The sequence below is a fragment of the Strigops habroptila genome, chromosome 8 (genome assembly GCF_004027225.2).
Source record: "Strigops habroptila isolate Jane chromosome 8, bStrHab1.2.pri, whole genome shotgun sequence".
Classification (NCBI taxonomy): domain Eukaryota; kingdom Metazoa; phylum Chordata; class Aves; order Psittaciformes; family Psittacidae; genus Strigops; species Strigops habroptila.
Window position 1 is genome coordinate 26,969,725 of NC_044284.2, and position 16,137 is coordinate 26,985,861.

At 40.8% G+C, this 16,137-nt stretch overlaps 1 protein-coding gene across 1 annotated transcript in view; it reads right to left on the reverse strand.

The window, feature by feature from the left end:
* KPNA4 (karyopherin subunit alpha 4) overlaps positions 1-9,442 on the reverse strand; it is a 30,402-nt gene extending 20,960 nt beyond the window's left edge. The window contains exons 1-2 of the mRNA XM_030494906.1: positions 9,059-9,442; positions 370-414 (exon numbers count right to left, since the gene is read on the reverse strand). Coding sequence (XP_030350766.1) covers positions 370-414; positions 9,059-9,127 — 114 coding nt within the window. The 5' untranslated portion in view covers positions 9,128-9,442. The remainder of the gene's footprint in view (positions 1-369; positions 415-9,058) is intronic.
* Positions 9,443-16,137: the final 6,695 nt, after the last annotated feature.

The window sequence follows — 16,137 nt, forward strand, 5'->3', positions numbered from 1 at the left end:
GAACATCCGATTTTCAAAGGAAAAGACATAACCCTTTTGTAAGTTTCTACAATTAAAACCTAGCTGGAGAAGGAAGCATTATTCCCTTCAATAGATTACAAATAAAATCCTGGAGTTTTAGAAGAAAAACTATGGAATTTCTAGTAAAAGGTATGGTAACATCAGAACTTCCTTCTAAACCAAGGTACCTTCACAGAATTACTAAAGACAAATAGACAGTTTAACAATGGTATTAGTGGTGGACTACTGAAAGAACACACAACAGTTGGGTTGGTTTTCTTTTAAGCCTGTATCAAAACCTTTCAAATTCTACTGAAATGTGAACATAGCCAAATGCCTTTTGGTAAGACTAATGCTAAGTCATCTCACCTTTCTCAACTCCACAACAACTTCATTTCTTTGTCTTCTCATAGTCTGAAAAGAATAAAAATCAAAATGCATTATGTTCTGAATCCAGACCAAGTAATTAAAAAAGTTCTTGCACTTTAAACTGTACTCATACACACAGGATTTGTCATTATGTAAGTAGAAATCCATTAGGAAATGGAAATAAGTATGGGGTTTTGGGGTTTTTTTACTATGAAATAACATCTTCTAGATCTTCATGTTGAAGAAAAAAGGGTACGCAGGATCGGGAATAAACAACCTGACAAGAAAACCCCTTGCACTGTAAGAGCAATTTTTGTTTTCTCTACAGATCCCATTGAGAGTATTCATTAAAAAAAGTCAACTGTAAAGATACTTAAATTGGTTTACTACTGCTTGTGTTACTGCTATGCAAAGTGAAAATAGGAGGAAAAAAAAAAAAATCAGTCTAAAGTGATTTTATACTTTGAACTTCAGAGTGAGTAAGAATAACAAAGTTAAAAACAATTGCATTTTTATTGCGACTTAACCATCCACAAGCCTAGAGAAAGCTTGAAATACCAGAGCATAAGGGACCGCATTAACACAGAATACAAGGAAAAGGAACAGCCAAGAGACCTTCTGAGCAGCAATAAGAAGCAGCTCTGAAAATAAGGATTAAAAACTTGACTTTCAGGAATGTAACTGTTTTGATGGAAAAGAATGTTTATTTCACCAGAAAAATTCCCAGTTCTGAGGAAGACAGTTTACCTTCTCAAAGGAAGGAATTACAAGAAAAGAAAAGAGCAGGAAAGGATGCAGGTGGAAAGGAAGTGACAGTTCCCCACCGCTTTGGGGTAGAATTTTCATCGCTTGAGGACCAAAATGCAGTTTGTCATGAGGAAAACAGGCACAGGAGGGAAAAAACTCAACAGCCCCACACCACAATAGCTTCCCATATTTAAAAGGCAAAGTATACAAGCATACCAATGCAGCTGCGGCACCTGCGATGACTAGATAAGAGCCGTAATAAGCAAGTGAAAACCATCCCACACTAAAAAGCACCCAATCAAGTTTCCAGGAAATACATGCATCTTTAAAGAATGTTGACTCGACTGGCCAATCAAAATCAGAAGTAATAGCTGAGTCTAAAGCAGTTTATATTTATGGCTTTTTCAGTTGTCAACCTAAAAAAAAGAGTCATGTCTGCTACATGGAGGTCAACAGTTGACACTGAACACTACTCGTATGCAGGTAAGTTTTATTCCAGTGCTACGGAGTTACTCTCCATAGCTGGGTAAACTTTTGAAGTATTTCTTGAATTCTTCAAATGACAGCGAGAATCTCAAAGGTGTAACCTCTGAAGAGGAAAAACTATACTTCACTAATAATCAATCTTAATTAACACTTTTCTAGTCCAATATGTATTCTCCTAATTAATATAATACTAGTTGTATAAATACATAATTAACATTTTAATGGTTTTTAACATCTCCAATTCAAGTTTCTGTATCAGCACAAAACGGAGAAAAGTTTCTCCTGCAGCTATCTTCCTGCACATACATACATATGGTTATAGACTACAGGCATCATCACCTGGGAGCCCATGCTTCAGCTTTCCGTAGTGCACATCACTTCAATGAGTCACAGGATGCCAACAATGCAAGTTAGCATCATGCAATGTGAGCCCAGGAAAACACAGCCTAGGATTCAGCAGCAAAGACACATATCCCACCTGAGTGATGAATGGCAACTGAAGAAGAGAGCTAAAGGCAAGCAGCACTCAGTAGTCATTCATCAGTGCTCAAAGCGCTGCTGCCTTCCTGGAGAAGCTGATACACTAATGGATATCACTCACCACTTAAAGGCTTTGGAAAGATGCTGCAACTTTACAACTAACTTATCTACTACAGGCTCTTGCTCTCAGCCTGTAATGTAGTGCTCAAAGTAGTTTCTCCAAAGTCTGCTACTCTGGCATATTCAAGAAGAAAATAAAACAAGGAAAATCTCTGATAATAAGAGTGCAGAATTGTGCCAAGCCCTTGCTCATCTCACTAGACTGTTAATTAATGCCTTCCCAATCTACAAGTGCTACTGCGACCTAACAAAATAAGCATACCTACTGAAAAGCTGTACTGCAAGAAGGATTCTTCTGGCCAGACTTCAATCATGACATTACTAGTCACAGAAAACCTGTTGCTGACCAACACCCAATGTACATTTCAAAGGAGTAGAAGACTGAATTACTAGAACACCAACTATAAGACATTAAGCTGTAAGGACATTACAAAGTAATAGTTGCAATTACTAGTGAGCCCAAAAGGAAATATATCCCAACTCAGGTGGTAACATACCTTCAGGACAAGTACACACACATATGTATGTGATAGAGATACAGGGACAAGTGAGTGGGCTCAAAATAAATACTCCAAGAAAAAAATCCTGGGACAGGTCATTTAGAAGTTTCTTTACTTGAAAAATCATATATGCAGTTGATCAGACTTTAAAAAAAATCCTGGAACTATCAATACTTTGCTGGAACAAGAAGAATGTTCTCCCTCCAGACATAAGCTGACAGGCCTTTGGTTTTAATTCCTGCCTGCCTCTGAAGAGGACCTGCATAACTTGGACTCACAAAAGCCTTCACATGAAAGACAAGCACCTAGTGAAGTCATTCAAGAATAATTTACCAAAATAAGGCTCCAATAAATTAATTTTCTGTGTAAACAGTAGTTGCTTGACAAACTAGTTATTACTGGTCAACTTGTCACTTCTCTTCCTCCTAGGAAAGAAAAACACACAACAAGTAAGAACTGAAGTAAGCTCTGCCAAGGAGTTTCACAGCATCACCACCTCAGCCTAGAAATGGAATAGACAGATTGGTCAGCAGACTCATGATCAACTTGTGTGGCCTTCTGGAAAACAGCTCATAGGGCAGAAAACCAGGTATAATGGTTCCTTGGCAAGTAGCACTGTCAAGCTAGATTCTCTTGTCTGTTCTGGATAAGATTTGACTCGATTGTTGGACTTCCCCGATTCAGTTCTCAGTCTGTACTAACACAACTGTGAGTAGGAAAGCAGTTTCAACTTAAAAATTTTAGAAACGGGATTCAGAATGGTCCTTGTAAAGTGTTCCAGTTTAAACATACTCATCACTTCAGTATGAGTTCATGTGGCTCTTTCAATCACTGGATCCTGTTCTTTGTTTGCTCCACCAAAAATCAAATCATCAAATCTATTTCTGTCAGCCTATGATTGGTACTCCTCCATCCTCCTTTTTCCAATTATATTTAGCTGAAGTTTTATCATAAGGGCTATTTTCTGACCATTAGTCATTACTGAGCCCTTCAGCTTATCATTAAAATCTTGTGTTAGCTGATGCCTGCAGAATCCTGATACATTCTAGTGTTTTTCGCAACAATTCCAGAAAACAGACCAAATGTTCTACACTCCACACTCAGGAACAACTCAGATCTATTAGCCCTTTCTAACTACAAAAGCCTGGAGCTCATCTAATGCATCTCGACCCCTCTTCCACTTCTTCATCTGAACCACTGCTTCTCAGAAACTTGGACCCTTTTCCTATTATAAAATATTTCACTCAAGTAGCTCTATTTATGCACCTACAACAGGCAGGTCTGACAGCATTCCAATAATGGTAGAACTTTACCTATTCTTCTCATTCAATGGTTTCCAAAGGCACATTGTTTCTTTTGTGGAACTCCAAAGGCAACAGTTACTTTAAATCCTGAACCATCTTTCCTTCCTAGAAAGTCACTACAACACCCCAGCACTAGTCTGCTCTACTACTCAAAATACAAACAAAAAAAAGGCAACAAAGGGAGAGCAGGATGCATGTGTGGGAAATATACTACTATTTAATCTCCAAAACCTTTTGTGAACTGGATGGCATTTTCAATTATTTTCTTTTTAAAACACCACTTACTATGGCCCTGTGCACAAAGTGCTTACTCACTAGAGTACTCAGAAAGCACCCAGTCTGTAAACGGCAGCTGGAGAAGGCTAGTCTACACTCCATACCATCCAGTGCAGCAACCGCAGCAATGACTAGGAAACTTTGTCTTGTCCTTCACAAGTGTAAAAGGCACCAAACTACAAAACAAGGAAAGAACCCTTCAGATAGATTCAAGTTCATATTTGCATTTGCTAAAAATCCATACTCTTCACATTTAATCAAGTCATTTATGCCCTCCTCTACCAACTGTTTCCCTCCTATACTAATCCTAGCTCATTTGTAACCTGGAGCAATGAAGGTCTGATAAAGATCACTGATAAAAATGGTACGGCATTTTAAAAGCCAACACAATCTCTACAAGATACCACCAGAAAACACATCTCAGCAACTCTTCCCCCTTCAGAATTATAATGGGACTCTCCATTACAAATAAATAAAAATCAATATGACATTGCACATGCTGTCATTCTGGTTTTTCCTGGAGAAGTTGTGCATGCCAAATAAAATGCCTTACACAAACAAATAAGTACGATTTTTAGATTATAAAATGAATGAGATTCACCACAGAACTACAAGTCAGCTTAAAGGAACCTATTTTTAACTCAGTGAGTGAAATTCCTGCTTCCCTTCAGTTCCTCCATATTTGAATCTTAACTAAACTATTTTGTGTGGAATACAGAGAAGACTGAAAAGCTTTAACTACCTGCAATATCCAGTATATCTTGTAACATTATCTTTCCTTCAATCCCCTGAAGCTTCCTTGGTGTTCTCAAATGCAGTTAATATTACAAGTCCAGTGAACCCTACTTGGCAACTCTTTAAAATCTTCACATTGCTGATCGTAAAACATCCAGATTCAATGGCTGCTCCAAAATTAGTTTTCAAGTACTCTGCATTACAATATTATCATTATTTCACATCATGTGTCTCTCAATTACAGAGCAGAAATATCCATTTGACGATTCTCCTGTGCTGGCACTATTAAAGCAATTCTTCATCTCTCACCCAGCAACACAGTCAAGCCAGGGAAGAAGAGGCCAGCAGAAAAGCATCAGATTGTTCCAGCAGTTCCACAGAAATAATATACATAAAATATTTTGTTTTGTTTGTTTTTAAATGAAACCGAAGAGCCTAAACGTCAGTCAAATCTGAATGCTGCAGCAGGCGAGATGTTGATCACCTGGTAACACAAAAAGAAGCAAACAAAAAACCCAACCCAAACCCTCTCTTCAGAACTCCCCAGAAGCTCAAAACCCCTAACATGCAGTAGCAAACAGCAATTACTCAAAACCAAACTGTTCATAAAATTATGTCTGTTGCAGACACAATGAACAGTTTGCACTTCTCCTGGCCTCTGTATACTAAAGATTGAGTATTTGATTCTGAGGTCTGTGGTACAATTAAAAGTAAAGGTCGGAAAAAAACCTGGGTATCATCACAACTATACCCACAGTTAACAGAAAACACAGCTTCTCCTTTCTTATTCAAGCAAGAAAAAAAGAAAGAGAAAAAAAAAGAGAAAAAAAGAAGCCTAAGTAAAACCTGTTCTTTATTGAAAACACAAGAGGAGAACAGTTACCTTAACTAGCTTTGCTAGTAGATAGGCATTTGCATAATTCTGTGTAAGAGTCCAGATAAGCACTTCAGTAAGATTCTGGATGTTAAAAAAAACAAAAACAAAAACCACACCACAAAAAAATCCCCTCCCCCCCCCAAGCCCCCACCAACCAAAACCACCCAAGTGACCTCTTCCGCAAGGCTAGCTCCTGTTTGTGCTGTTGCAACACTATTTTTTTTCCTCCACAGCTCTAACAACCCTTAGATCTAAGACCTTACAGAACGCTGTTAAGACGTTCTTAACACTACACAGAGATACAGCCTTACAAATTATTGCTCTCTCAGCACAAACTCTTCCAATATTAAAAAGTCTATTACACTATTTCTTCTAGCAGTGCTATAAAGAAGAAAAAAAGAAGGAAGTACTTTATCTTTCTGGTCACAGTGAATCCCTCTATTCCCAGAGTCACCACCAATCTGTCATCTTAAAACACCTAACAGCAATTGTCTACAACATAACATGTCCACATATGCATGTTTACCCAATACTCAAGCATTTGAAGGAATTTTGCTAAACATCTTATGTAAAACAGGTGTGTGTGGTTTGGTTCCACCACCACCACCCCTTTTTCAAGGCCAGAATTTCTATTTTCAGGAGCACATTGATATGGTCTGGAAAATGGAAGTTCAACTTTAATTCATTAAGTATCCAAAAAGCTAAACATACACTTCGCACTTTAGGAGACAAAATGCAAGGAATTCCCTGTCTTCTGTAACATATACAATAACACACTGTGAAGACGTGAGACCTGGGAGACAAGTGCATGTGACAGCAACTCGTAGCAACATAACTGCCAATGACTGATCTAAACAATATGGAATTGTACATGTACCATTTAAAAAAAATTCTTAACTTGTGACACGACAACCCTTCACAGCCTCTGGAATATCTGTATTTGGGATTCACCACAACTAGAGTGATTAGCTACATTCATCTGCTCCTGGCAAATGGAGGTAAACTGTCATGGAAAAGAAAAAACGATCACAGGTTTGTAAAAGAAACCAATGGCTAAATGTGTAATTTCAGCAGAGATAAAAAGGAGGAGGAGTGAAGAAGGAAGGAGGAGGGAAAGAGATAGAGATCAAATGTTGGCTTCCTATGTGAAGTAATAGACATCTTTCCGGGCACAGAAACACAGGTGTTGTGAACTAACTGAATACTCATTAGCAACTGTTGCTACCACAGGATACTTGACTATAAGTGGACATTACCAACATCCCTCACACTAACAAAAAATGTGATGTGTAAGCAGTTAATAAGCAAGAATGAGAGCTGTAAGCCTGAGCTATTGTATGAAAAACAGCCATCCACGGTGGTTATTTTAGGTACCAAGCATATGTTCCAGGACTTGTTGGACAGATGTCAATATCTAAAATTTAACATGGCCCAGCAGTGGGGTTTTTTCACTCTGTAGAAGGCCATTTAAGCACATCAGCAAACTAAAAAAAAATACTGCAGAGATAACCTGCTTCCTGACACACACACGTGTTCTTTTTACTTGCACATGTCCACCATGCACCTTCTTACCTTAAAACTCAGTAGAGAGGTACCAAAGGAGAGAACTCAGATGAATTCCAACCTGTATTTTCCCATTTTTTTAATTTTTTACTACAATAGTATATGCTTTACTGCACCTTCTAAAAATGTCTTTCTTGTACAGTTGTCTATTCAATGATAATGCAACAATTTAGATAAAATCAAATTAACATCTAAGACAAGTAGTTACAACAAAGCTAACCACCCTACTAATAAACAGAGCAATCACTGCACTAATTATTCCCACTTTCAACATTTTTGGCATCACCAAACTTTGGACATAACTGAATAATAAACTGTTTTATCAATATACTTGGACAAGTGAAAAATCCAGGTGTTACTGGCTTCTGAATTACCCAAATGGGAAGCATGGCAGATGTTCTAATAAATGACAGCGATGTAAATGCACCTTCTACTTTTGAGAAGGAAATACTGTAAAAAATTTGACTTCATATGAAAGATTAGAATATTACGCTAATTATAGGGACACATATTAAGAGTAGTGAAAAATAGCATGACAATGCCAAAGACCATTTCTTGATCAGAACCCTATACTGACAATATTTAGATGCACACATTTCCTAAATCAGCACTCCCAGCCAAGCATTTACGGGTGAGGATTGACATCTAATTTTTAAAAGTGCATATTTACTAAGGAAACCCAAAGTTAATTATCTCTTCTTCCGCATTGAGGAAGCATCTTCACATCTCAAATAACATGTGTAGCTATCCAGCCACCAGAAAGTTTAAGAGGCTCCAATGCTACAAGCCACAACTGTTTCCATGCTCAACTGAGCAGTAAAATAGTAACACTAGCTCTGTAAAAAAAAAAAAAAAGTGCTTTATTTTATACATACAAAAATCTTCAGTGGCCTTTTACTAATAAAAATCCTCACTATAAAGAGTAGGCAATAATTAATTCATTTATTCACTGGAGTACCTTACAGAGACACACAGCAAAACACTCAACTGGGCCCTAATCCCTGACTCAGGCTTTTAGGGGCCACGCAGAGCAAAGAGTGATTATTAAGCGCTAGCAAGAAATTAAGGTAGAGCCATGCGAAACCACGAATGCTGCGCTGGACGGCAGAACACCGAGGCAGAACACTCTCTACCAAGAGAGTGCCTGGGCCGAGCTACACTAAACGAGCGCCCCGCCTGCGAGGCCGGTACCTGCCCGCGCCGCGGGGACCGGCCGCTCATGTCAGCCGCCCCCCGCCCATCCCTGGGCGGCGGGGCCCGCGGACGCCCCGGGCGGCGCTGCGGGGCTGGGCGGCGCGGACCGAGCAGGCAGCGGCAGCCGTTGCCCCCTCAGCCGCGGCCCTCCCGCCTCCGCGCGGCGCCCAACAGCCCGGCCGCGCCCGGCCCCACAGCGCGGCCTCCTCTCCTTCTCCTTCTGCCTCCTCTCCCTTCTCTTCCCTCCCCGGGCACAGGGGAGCGGCGCTCCCGCCTCGGCGGGCAGCGCAGGCCGCGGCCCCGCCGCGGGCCCCTCGCCGACGGATTAGGAAAGACGCCACACGGCGGCGGCCCCCTGCCGCCGCCATGGCCGGCCGGCCCCTCCCGCGAGGCGCCGCGGCGGTTACCTCCAGGTCGCGGCCTTTGTTCTTGAAGTTCTTCAGCCGCTGGTTGTCCAGTTTCTCGTTGTCGGCCATGGCGGGGGGGGTGGGGTGGGTGGGAAGGAGCGCGGCTCTTCCGCCTCCTCCCGGGCCCGTGCCCCTACCCGAGCCCGCCGGAGCCCCACTTCCCGGCGCCGCTGCGGCCGCCGAGCCCGCTTACGCCTCAGCGCCCGTTCGGCGGCGTCACCGATCCGAGAAGACGCCGCGGGGAGGTGCCGCTGCCGGCCTGCTCGGGGGGGCGCTGCCCGCTGCGCCCGGCGGCCGAACGTGCCGGTAGCGAGGAACGGCGGGAGCGGGGGAAGGGAGGGGAAAGAGGGGCAGCCTCGCTCTGGGCCGGCCGGCCGCGCCCGCCGATTGGTTGCGGAACCCGAGCCCGGCGGCCAATAGGAGAAGGGAGGCAGAGGGAGGGAGCTGCGCGGGGATGTGACGCGCGCGCGCTGGTGGTGCGCGGGGCGGGGGGAGGGGAGCGGGGCTGTTCGAGGTGTTTCGGCCGGTCCTCTCAGCTGCCGTCGCCATCTTGCGTGCCGGGTGTGCCGGGGCGGGAGGAGGAGCGGCTGTGCCCTCACCGCCCCGCAGCGCCCGCTGCTGCTGCTGACCAAAGTCGAGAGCAGTTCATCCTTCGCCCCGCTCCGCTTTGCATTCACCCCCCTCAGGGGGCCGGAGACATCGCCTCGCCAGTTAAAAAACAAATAAGGGTCTTTTAAAATAAAACTTCCCCTTGGCAGCCGCAGGACGGAAGGAACGGGGTGTCCCGGCTGAGGGGGAAGGACGTACCCGGCTCCCTGAGCCACCTGAGGGGGGGTGAGGCTCAGTGGTGTCACGCCTGTGAAGTTTCAGAAAAGTGCTTGGTAAAGGCTGAGCCCAGGCAGCCGCTGCAGCCAGCACGTTTGGCACGGTCCAGGTTTTAATCCAAACCACTTCACTAGATTTTGGCCCTAAACACAACTCGGTGTGGAAAGTAAATGAAGCTGGGCACAGGATACAGCAGCAAGTATTTTGGCAGCCTCGTTGGAGACACGAGCAAGCTCTCCTCAAGAATTAACATTCTCTGATACGCAGGTGTGTTTTCAGGGTTCTTGCTTTATCGAGCAATATTCTCATCTATTCTGCACAGCAAATGTGGACCCACAACATGTGGGAATATTTCTGATAGGGATGATCAGCATTAGAAGCAAAATTACTTTTTGGTAAGATCAGATTCTGTGGATATTTCTAGGTTCTTAAAGTGATGAAAAGAGGTCATTTTGGCTTATTTGGGTCCAAAATAGGTTGCTGTCATCTTTTGGACTCTACTATCTCAGAATTTTTTACAGGCCAACGTCTCACCAGTTTGTTGATGACAGGTTTAGTGGCAGTGGATTTTGGTCAGCAGTAAATGCTGTAACTCATTGTCAGGTGAGGGCGGTGGACACTGTTTCCAAACTAATGATGAGCTTTCACCAGCTAGGCTTGTCACCTTTGAGTATAGTCATCAGGGTTACGTACGTTTGTAAACTCCCTTCTAGGACTTAAAACTTCCTTCAGGTGCTTTATAGCAGGCAACATCACCTCTGTGTTACACAAACTGTAGTGAGCTGCAGAAAGGCATTCCTGAATTTGCATTGAACATACCAGCAAAGGGATCGATGCCGTGAAAATTCCACGTTTGTGCTTTGTTTGAACATAAACCAAGACATTTTGTTTACACCAAATACGGAGTCTATCAGAGTATGTCCCTGTCTTTATTCAGATAAATCCTAGCTATAAGAAATTACTTATTTATTGGTAACTCACATCTGATAAACTATTGCTTCTTGACAGTGACTGTTCAGAAATACCAGAGCTATCTCCCGCTTCTATAGCTTTTCTGTGCTGCGGGTGATTAGACTACAGAAAGTTTCTGGAAAGGCAGAGAGATCAACAATTGCCAGGGAAACAAAATGATTGATTTACAAAATATCCAGTGTTTTTTCTTCTCAAAGCTGACTTGGTAATGCCTGTAGCATTTGAGACTCAACATTTTAACTTGTGAGCAAAAGATGCTCAGAGTAATACCTCTTCCTTCCAGTCTTCCACAATATTAGAAATATTAGAATATAAAAAAAAAATAGCTGTAATTAGAATACTAGGGAAAAAAAAAAATCTGCTATCCAAACTGTTTAAGCTAACTTGGTTAATTTTTATGGACATGAGTATTGAAAAAAATAGATAGAGAGCAGAAGGGATGGTAAATTTCCTACTGTTATGACTTGATCCAGAAAATAGTACCTATGCGCTTAAGTAGAAGCACTCACTGGAATGTATACTGCCCTCATCCATCACATAGCTTGTACTCACTCTTAACGATTACAAAATTAAGGCAGGGGTTGTGGGGATTCTTGTTTTAAGTCCTGTGTTGATAGAACTCTTGTTTCACCAGCTGCCTTACAATTTTCCATGATACTTGTGCAAAGTCAATACAGAGGGCAACACAGAGTCAAAGCTGTGATGAGAGATGCAGTCTCCCAAGTGCGTAAACTAAGTGACTTATGAATATCAGAAGAGAGAACTTGATTTAGTTCTTTGTGAAAACATGAAGATTGTGATCGTTGGGACTACAAGCGACTGGGTGTTTTACCTCCAGGACTTTTATGAGAGGAGAAGGCTCCATTCTAGATAGCAAGAGTTCTCGTCAAGACTGAAAGTGTCAGAAGTTTTGAGTCACTGCAGCCACATCTGTTGCATAAATGTAGTAGTGATATCACAGCAATATGAGGAGGGTAAATTAGTCAGGGTTAATTAGTCCTGATGGTATTCCATATAGGCATAGCTACTTGGCTACCAATCAGTAAACGATTTTGTTCAAAGCTGTTGTAGGTACAGCAACCCTTTCACTTTGCACTCTGGATATACAAAAAAGACATTCTCTTGACATGTCTATTTACATTTTAAAAAACAATGCAGTTTGCCCATTTGGCAATGTTTTAGAAGACTACGCAGAGGAAAAGAAAAAAGAGCATCTCTTTAGCCAGCGCTATTGCTCGTTTTGGTTGGTATCATAGCACAGCTGCCTTAAGAAAACAAGAAATTATACTGGAACAGCTATCCCAATATCAAAACCTCACTGTTTCAACATAAGGGTATGTTGTCATTTCAGAAGGAAGCCTTTAGTAAAGAAATAAGAAAAATATTAAAATACTTAAAAAGCGGAAATGTGTGAAGTCTGGGAAAGAAGAAATTCTATTGTCATGTTCAATTTTAAATCAGTCAAATAGAACTGACAGGTAGTTTCTCATTGCTCTTAGCTTCTGCACTTACCATTGAAGAAAATGATCTGCACGTAAAATATTTTGCGTTACCAAATCAGCAACGTTTTATATTTGCTGTGGCTTTTGTGGTGTTGAGTTTATTTTATAACCCTGTATTTACACCTGAATGGTTTGAATTAACCGAAGTAAAACAAACTACTTTCGATTTTATTTTCAGGAGTATTTTGATGGTGCTTCCTTTTGTGATTATAGATTGTGTTGTATGTTTCACAGGGACATGCAAAACCCGGCATATGTTTTATTCTCTGTCATCTTTGGAATTGCCCTAGCCGAACATACCTACTGTAATCACACACTTGATATGATGTATAGTATCACACTGGCAAGCATGATCTGATACTTTCTGCTGAATCACAGCTTTTTACAGAATAAGGGTATGAAATCCAGAAAGAGATACCTAAAAATAACAAAAGTTAACTAATAACTATTACAAAAGATGTGAAAATTCAGGATGCAGCACTATGATTCTGTTATTCTGACTGGCTCATCTAGTTGTACATCTGAAGTTCAGCTCCTCCTGAGGAAATTATGCACCCATTGGAGGAAATACAAGAATTTTAACAAGTAAAATTGCTCTACAATTTTATCCAAAAATATAAAGAAGAATAGTGAGAATTTACATAATGGCATAAGTCATCAGTCTCAAAATTAAAAGGTATTTTACAGATCTATCAGTAATTTCCTGGTTAGTTGTAGCGTCACTTCCTTTAAGGAATAATTTTAGTGGCCCTGAGAAACATTTTTGCAGAATGAGTTTTAAAATTCTGTAGCCCCAAAAAAGTTTCTTTGTGAATCAGTCCCATAAAGCACAACTGAGGCTCTGTCTCAGCAGGACATGGTTATTAACAATGAAATCAGACTAGTGCACTGGTTCTAGTGCGTTACATTCCTGATCACGTCTTGGAGTTGTCAGGCTATGAAGGTAAAAAATATTTGGTGTCTAAGATCCAACCCAGATGTTCATGAAAAGAAAAAAAACCCCTTTTCCTCCACCACTGCTCCTTTCATAGTTACCTTTTCCATGTCTTTGCTAACCCACACATACACATGCTCATCCAGCAGTCGCACTGACTGATTACCTAGCATGTGGTTTGGGGAAGATGGAATCAGAAAGCCAGCACATTCTCTAGAGACCAGAACTGACTCAATGCCCTAACTAGTGACAATGACCTTTTAATTAAGTCATCTCTCTGTTGACCTTCCCCCTGTGTGCTTGGAAAAAGACCGACAGAGAGAAGGGACTGAGCAATAATCATGTTATTTTATGAGTAACCATTTGAAAATAACTGAGAATCACTTTGGAGAATCACATTGCCACACCTAATATACCACTCGGTGGCATAATTTTCTTACTGTGCACCTTCATATGAAATGTAAGAACATGCTTTGCGCATACTAAATTACACGTGTTCAGAGGCAGACTATCCTTCAGTGGTCTTTGATCTGTATTTATGATCTGGTATTGTCTGAGGAATAATTTATAGCGCGACTTCAGTGAAGACATAATCAGAGATTAATCAAGTGCAGTTTGTTTAACTGTGGTCTAATTAATCTGTTTAGCTCTCAGAGGAACAATTACCATGTTATTTTTATATTGGTTTGATTTTACCTCAGATCTGCAGTGCAAATCTACCAACACTCGGAAGACCGATTTTGAAGAATAGGCCAGTTCCCTCTTGAATTCTTGATCTTGTGGCATAGGGCTGTCTCTAAAAAAAAAAAAAAAAGGCACAAACCAACTGGTTATTTTGATTCTAAATTAGTTTCTCCTGGAAGGGTATGTTTTGGCTAAATGTAGGTGCCTACAACATAATAAATTGTGCATATAATACAAATTATCGTGGTATGATAATGGTCAAACTTCATGTGATATTACAGTACAAAGCTCTCTATCTTTATATATTTTTGCATATTTCTCAGGTTGGAAACTAATGGTAATGCAAACATATAGATGTGAATTAGGTTCTGCTCACCTTCCAATCCTTCAGGCAGTAAAAGGAAGGATACTGAGAGCTGTCTTAGCCTCTCATTAATGGAATGATTGTAAAGTGTTTGCTCCTGGCATCTGAACATGAAGCTAGAGTAGCTTGTGGTGGTTGTAATTTGGTGGGATTTGAGCTGTCTGACAATGTACTGGTTTTAGAAAGGAAATACCATTTGGCAAGGAGGAATTTTTCTCCACAATGCAAGTTTCCAGTTGATGTAAGGAGCAAATTTTGTCCCTTTTCAAAGTTTCCAACACAGACGATATGCTGCATGGGCATTGTGCTCAGTCATATGAAAATTTTGGCTTGCCAAGCAGCTACGTCATTAAGAGGCCATTGCGATTTAAGAGATCATTTGGATCTCTTATTAAAAAAAAAAAGGGGGGGGGGGGGAAGGGGAAAAAAATAGAGACAAGAAAAAGAAAAGAAAAAAAGAAAAAGAGAAACAAAGAAAACAAAGAAAAAAAGGCAGAATATGTATGTTTGCATGGCTTTTAGCCACTGTTGTCCCTTCCACGTATGTACACGCAGCTTAATAGATTGGTGTTACAAATAGTTTACATTTAAAAACAGGTAAGATGTTTATAATTTATGAACTTTGCACTTAATTGTGCAATTAGAAAATCTGTCATTATCAAATGATCTTGAAAAATCTCTTTCCAGTAATAATGTAAATTGATGTGAAATCTTTTACTAACATATTTTGCCCTAAACATACATTTAGGTACAATGAGTTATCCCAAATGGCTTTTCATAGCAAGTAGACCTATGTCCCTAGTATAAGAAACAGAGTATTATGTAAAGCTGCAAAGATTTGTGTTGCGCATAGAAAAATTCTCATTAATCCTGGGGTTTATGAAAATGGAATAGCTAGTATTAACCAAAAAAAAAAAAAAAGTAGACCACTGTACTGCTGGTAGGATATTTATTATAATTTTTTATTATAATTTTTTTATTATAATGCGTCTGCTATGCAAACACAGCTGTTTGTCTTCATTTTACACAGAGTGTCTCCAAGCCTGGAATCCAACTTGCTGGACATTGAAACCGCTATATCAAACTGGGGTCAGCTGTGATTATTGCACCAGGTAAAAAAGACATAAAAACCTGACATACACAAATAGTAAATACACAAAATTGAGCTTCACAGCACAGGGAGTTTAATTTAAAGGGACATTATTACAAAAAGTAACCGAGGTAAGATGAACAGGACCAATCCAAGTAAAGCACCATGGTTTTCTTGGACTCCATTAAACAACTTGAGGGGTTTTGCGCTCTTTTGCACTTTTCCCCAAAAGAGCTCTCCCGTAGCTCCTGATCATGAAAACCCTTTTCTAGAAAGATCTAGAGGTGCTGACAGAGCTTTTATGCTGAAGGAGCAGGCAGGTGGAGGCCTAATGATCCCAGAGGTAAGTCAGCACAGAACCCTCTGCATGAGCTAGTGCAGTCCCCACACGGAATGACCACAGGTCGTGGGCAGCAGATGGCACACTTCCGTTTCAGACTTCCCCCACTGAAGTAACAACAACTGCAGCTTGCTTTTGGGGAGATAACTCAAAGACATACTTTTGCAAAAGACGCAAAAGACAGCACATTTTGTAAGGTTAAATCTAGGAGAACATTTGATTTCTATTCCTTAAGTACTATTTTTTGCATTTAGTCTTTTCTTATATCAGTGTGCTAGAATATTTTTTCCAGATGTGCCATTAAGCAGCTACTATCTTTAGGATGTCATCTTTTAGCACAGTGCTTGATTTTGCCTGACCCTCCATAT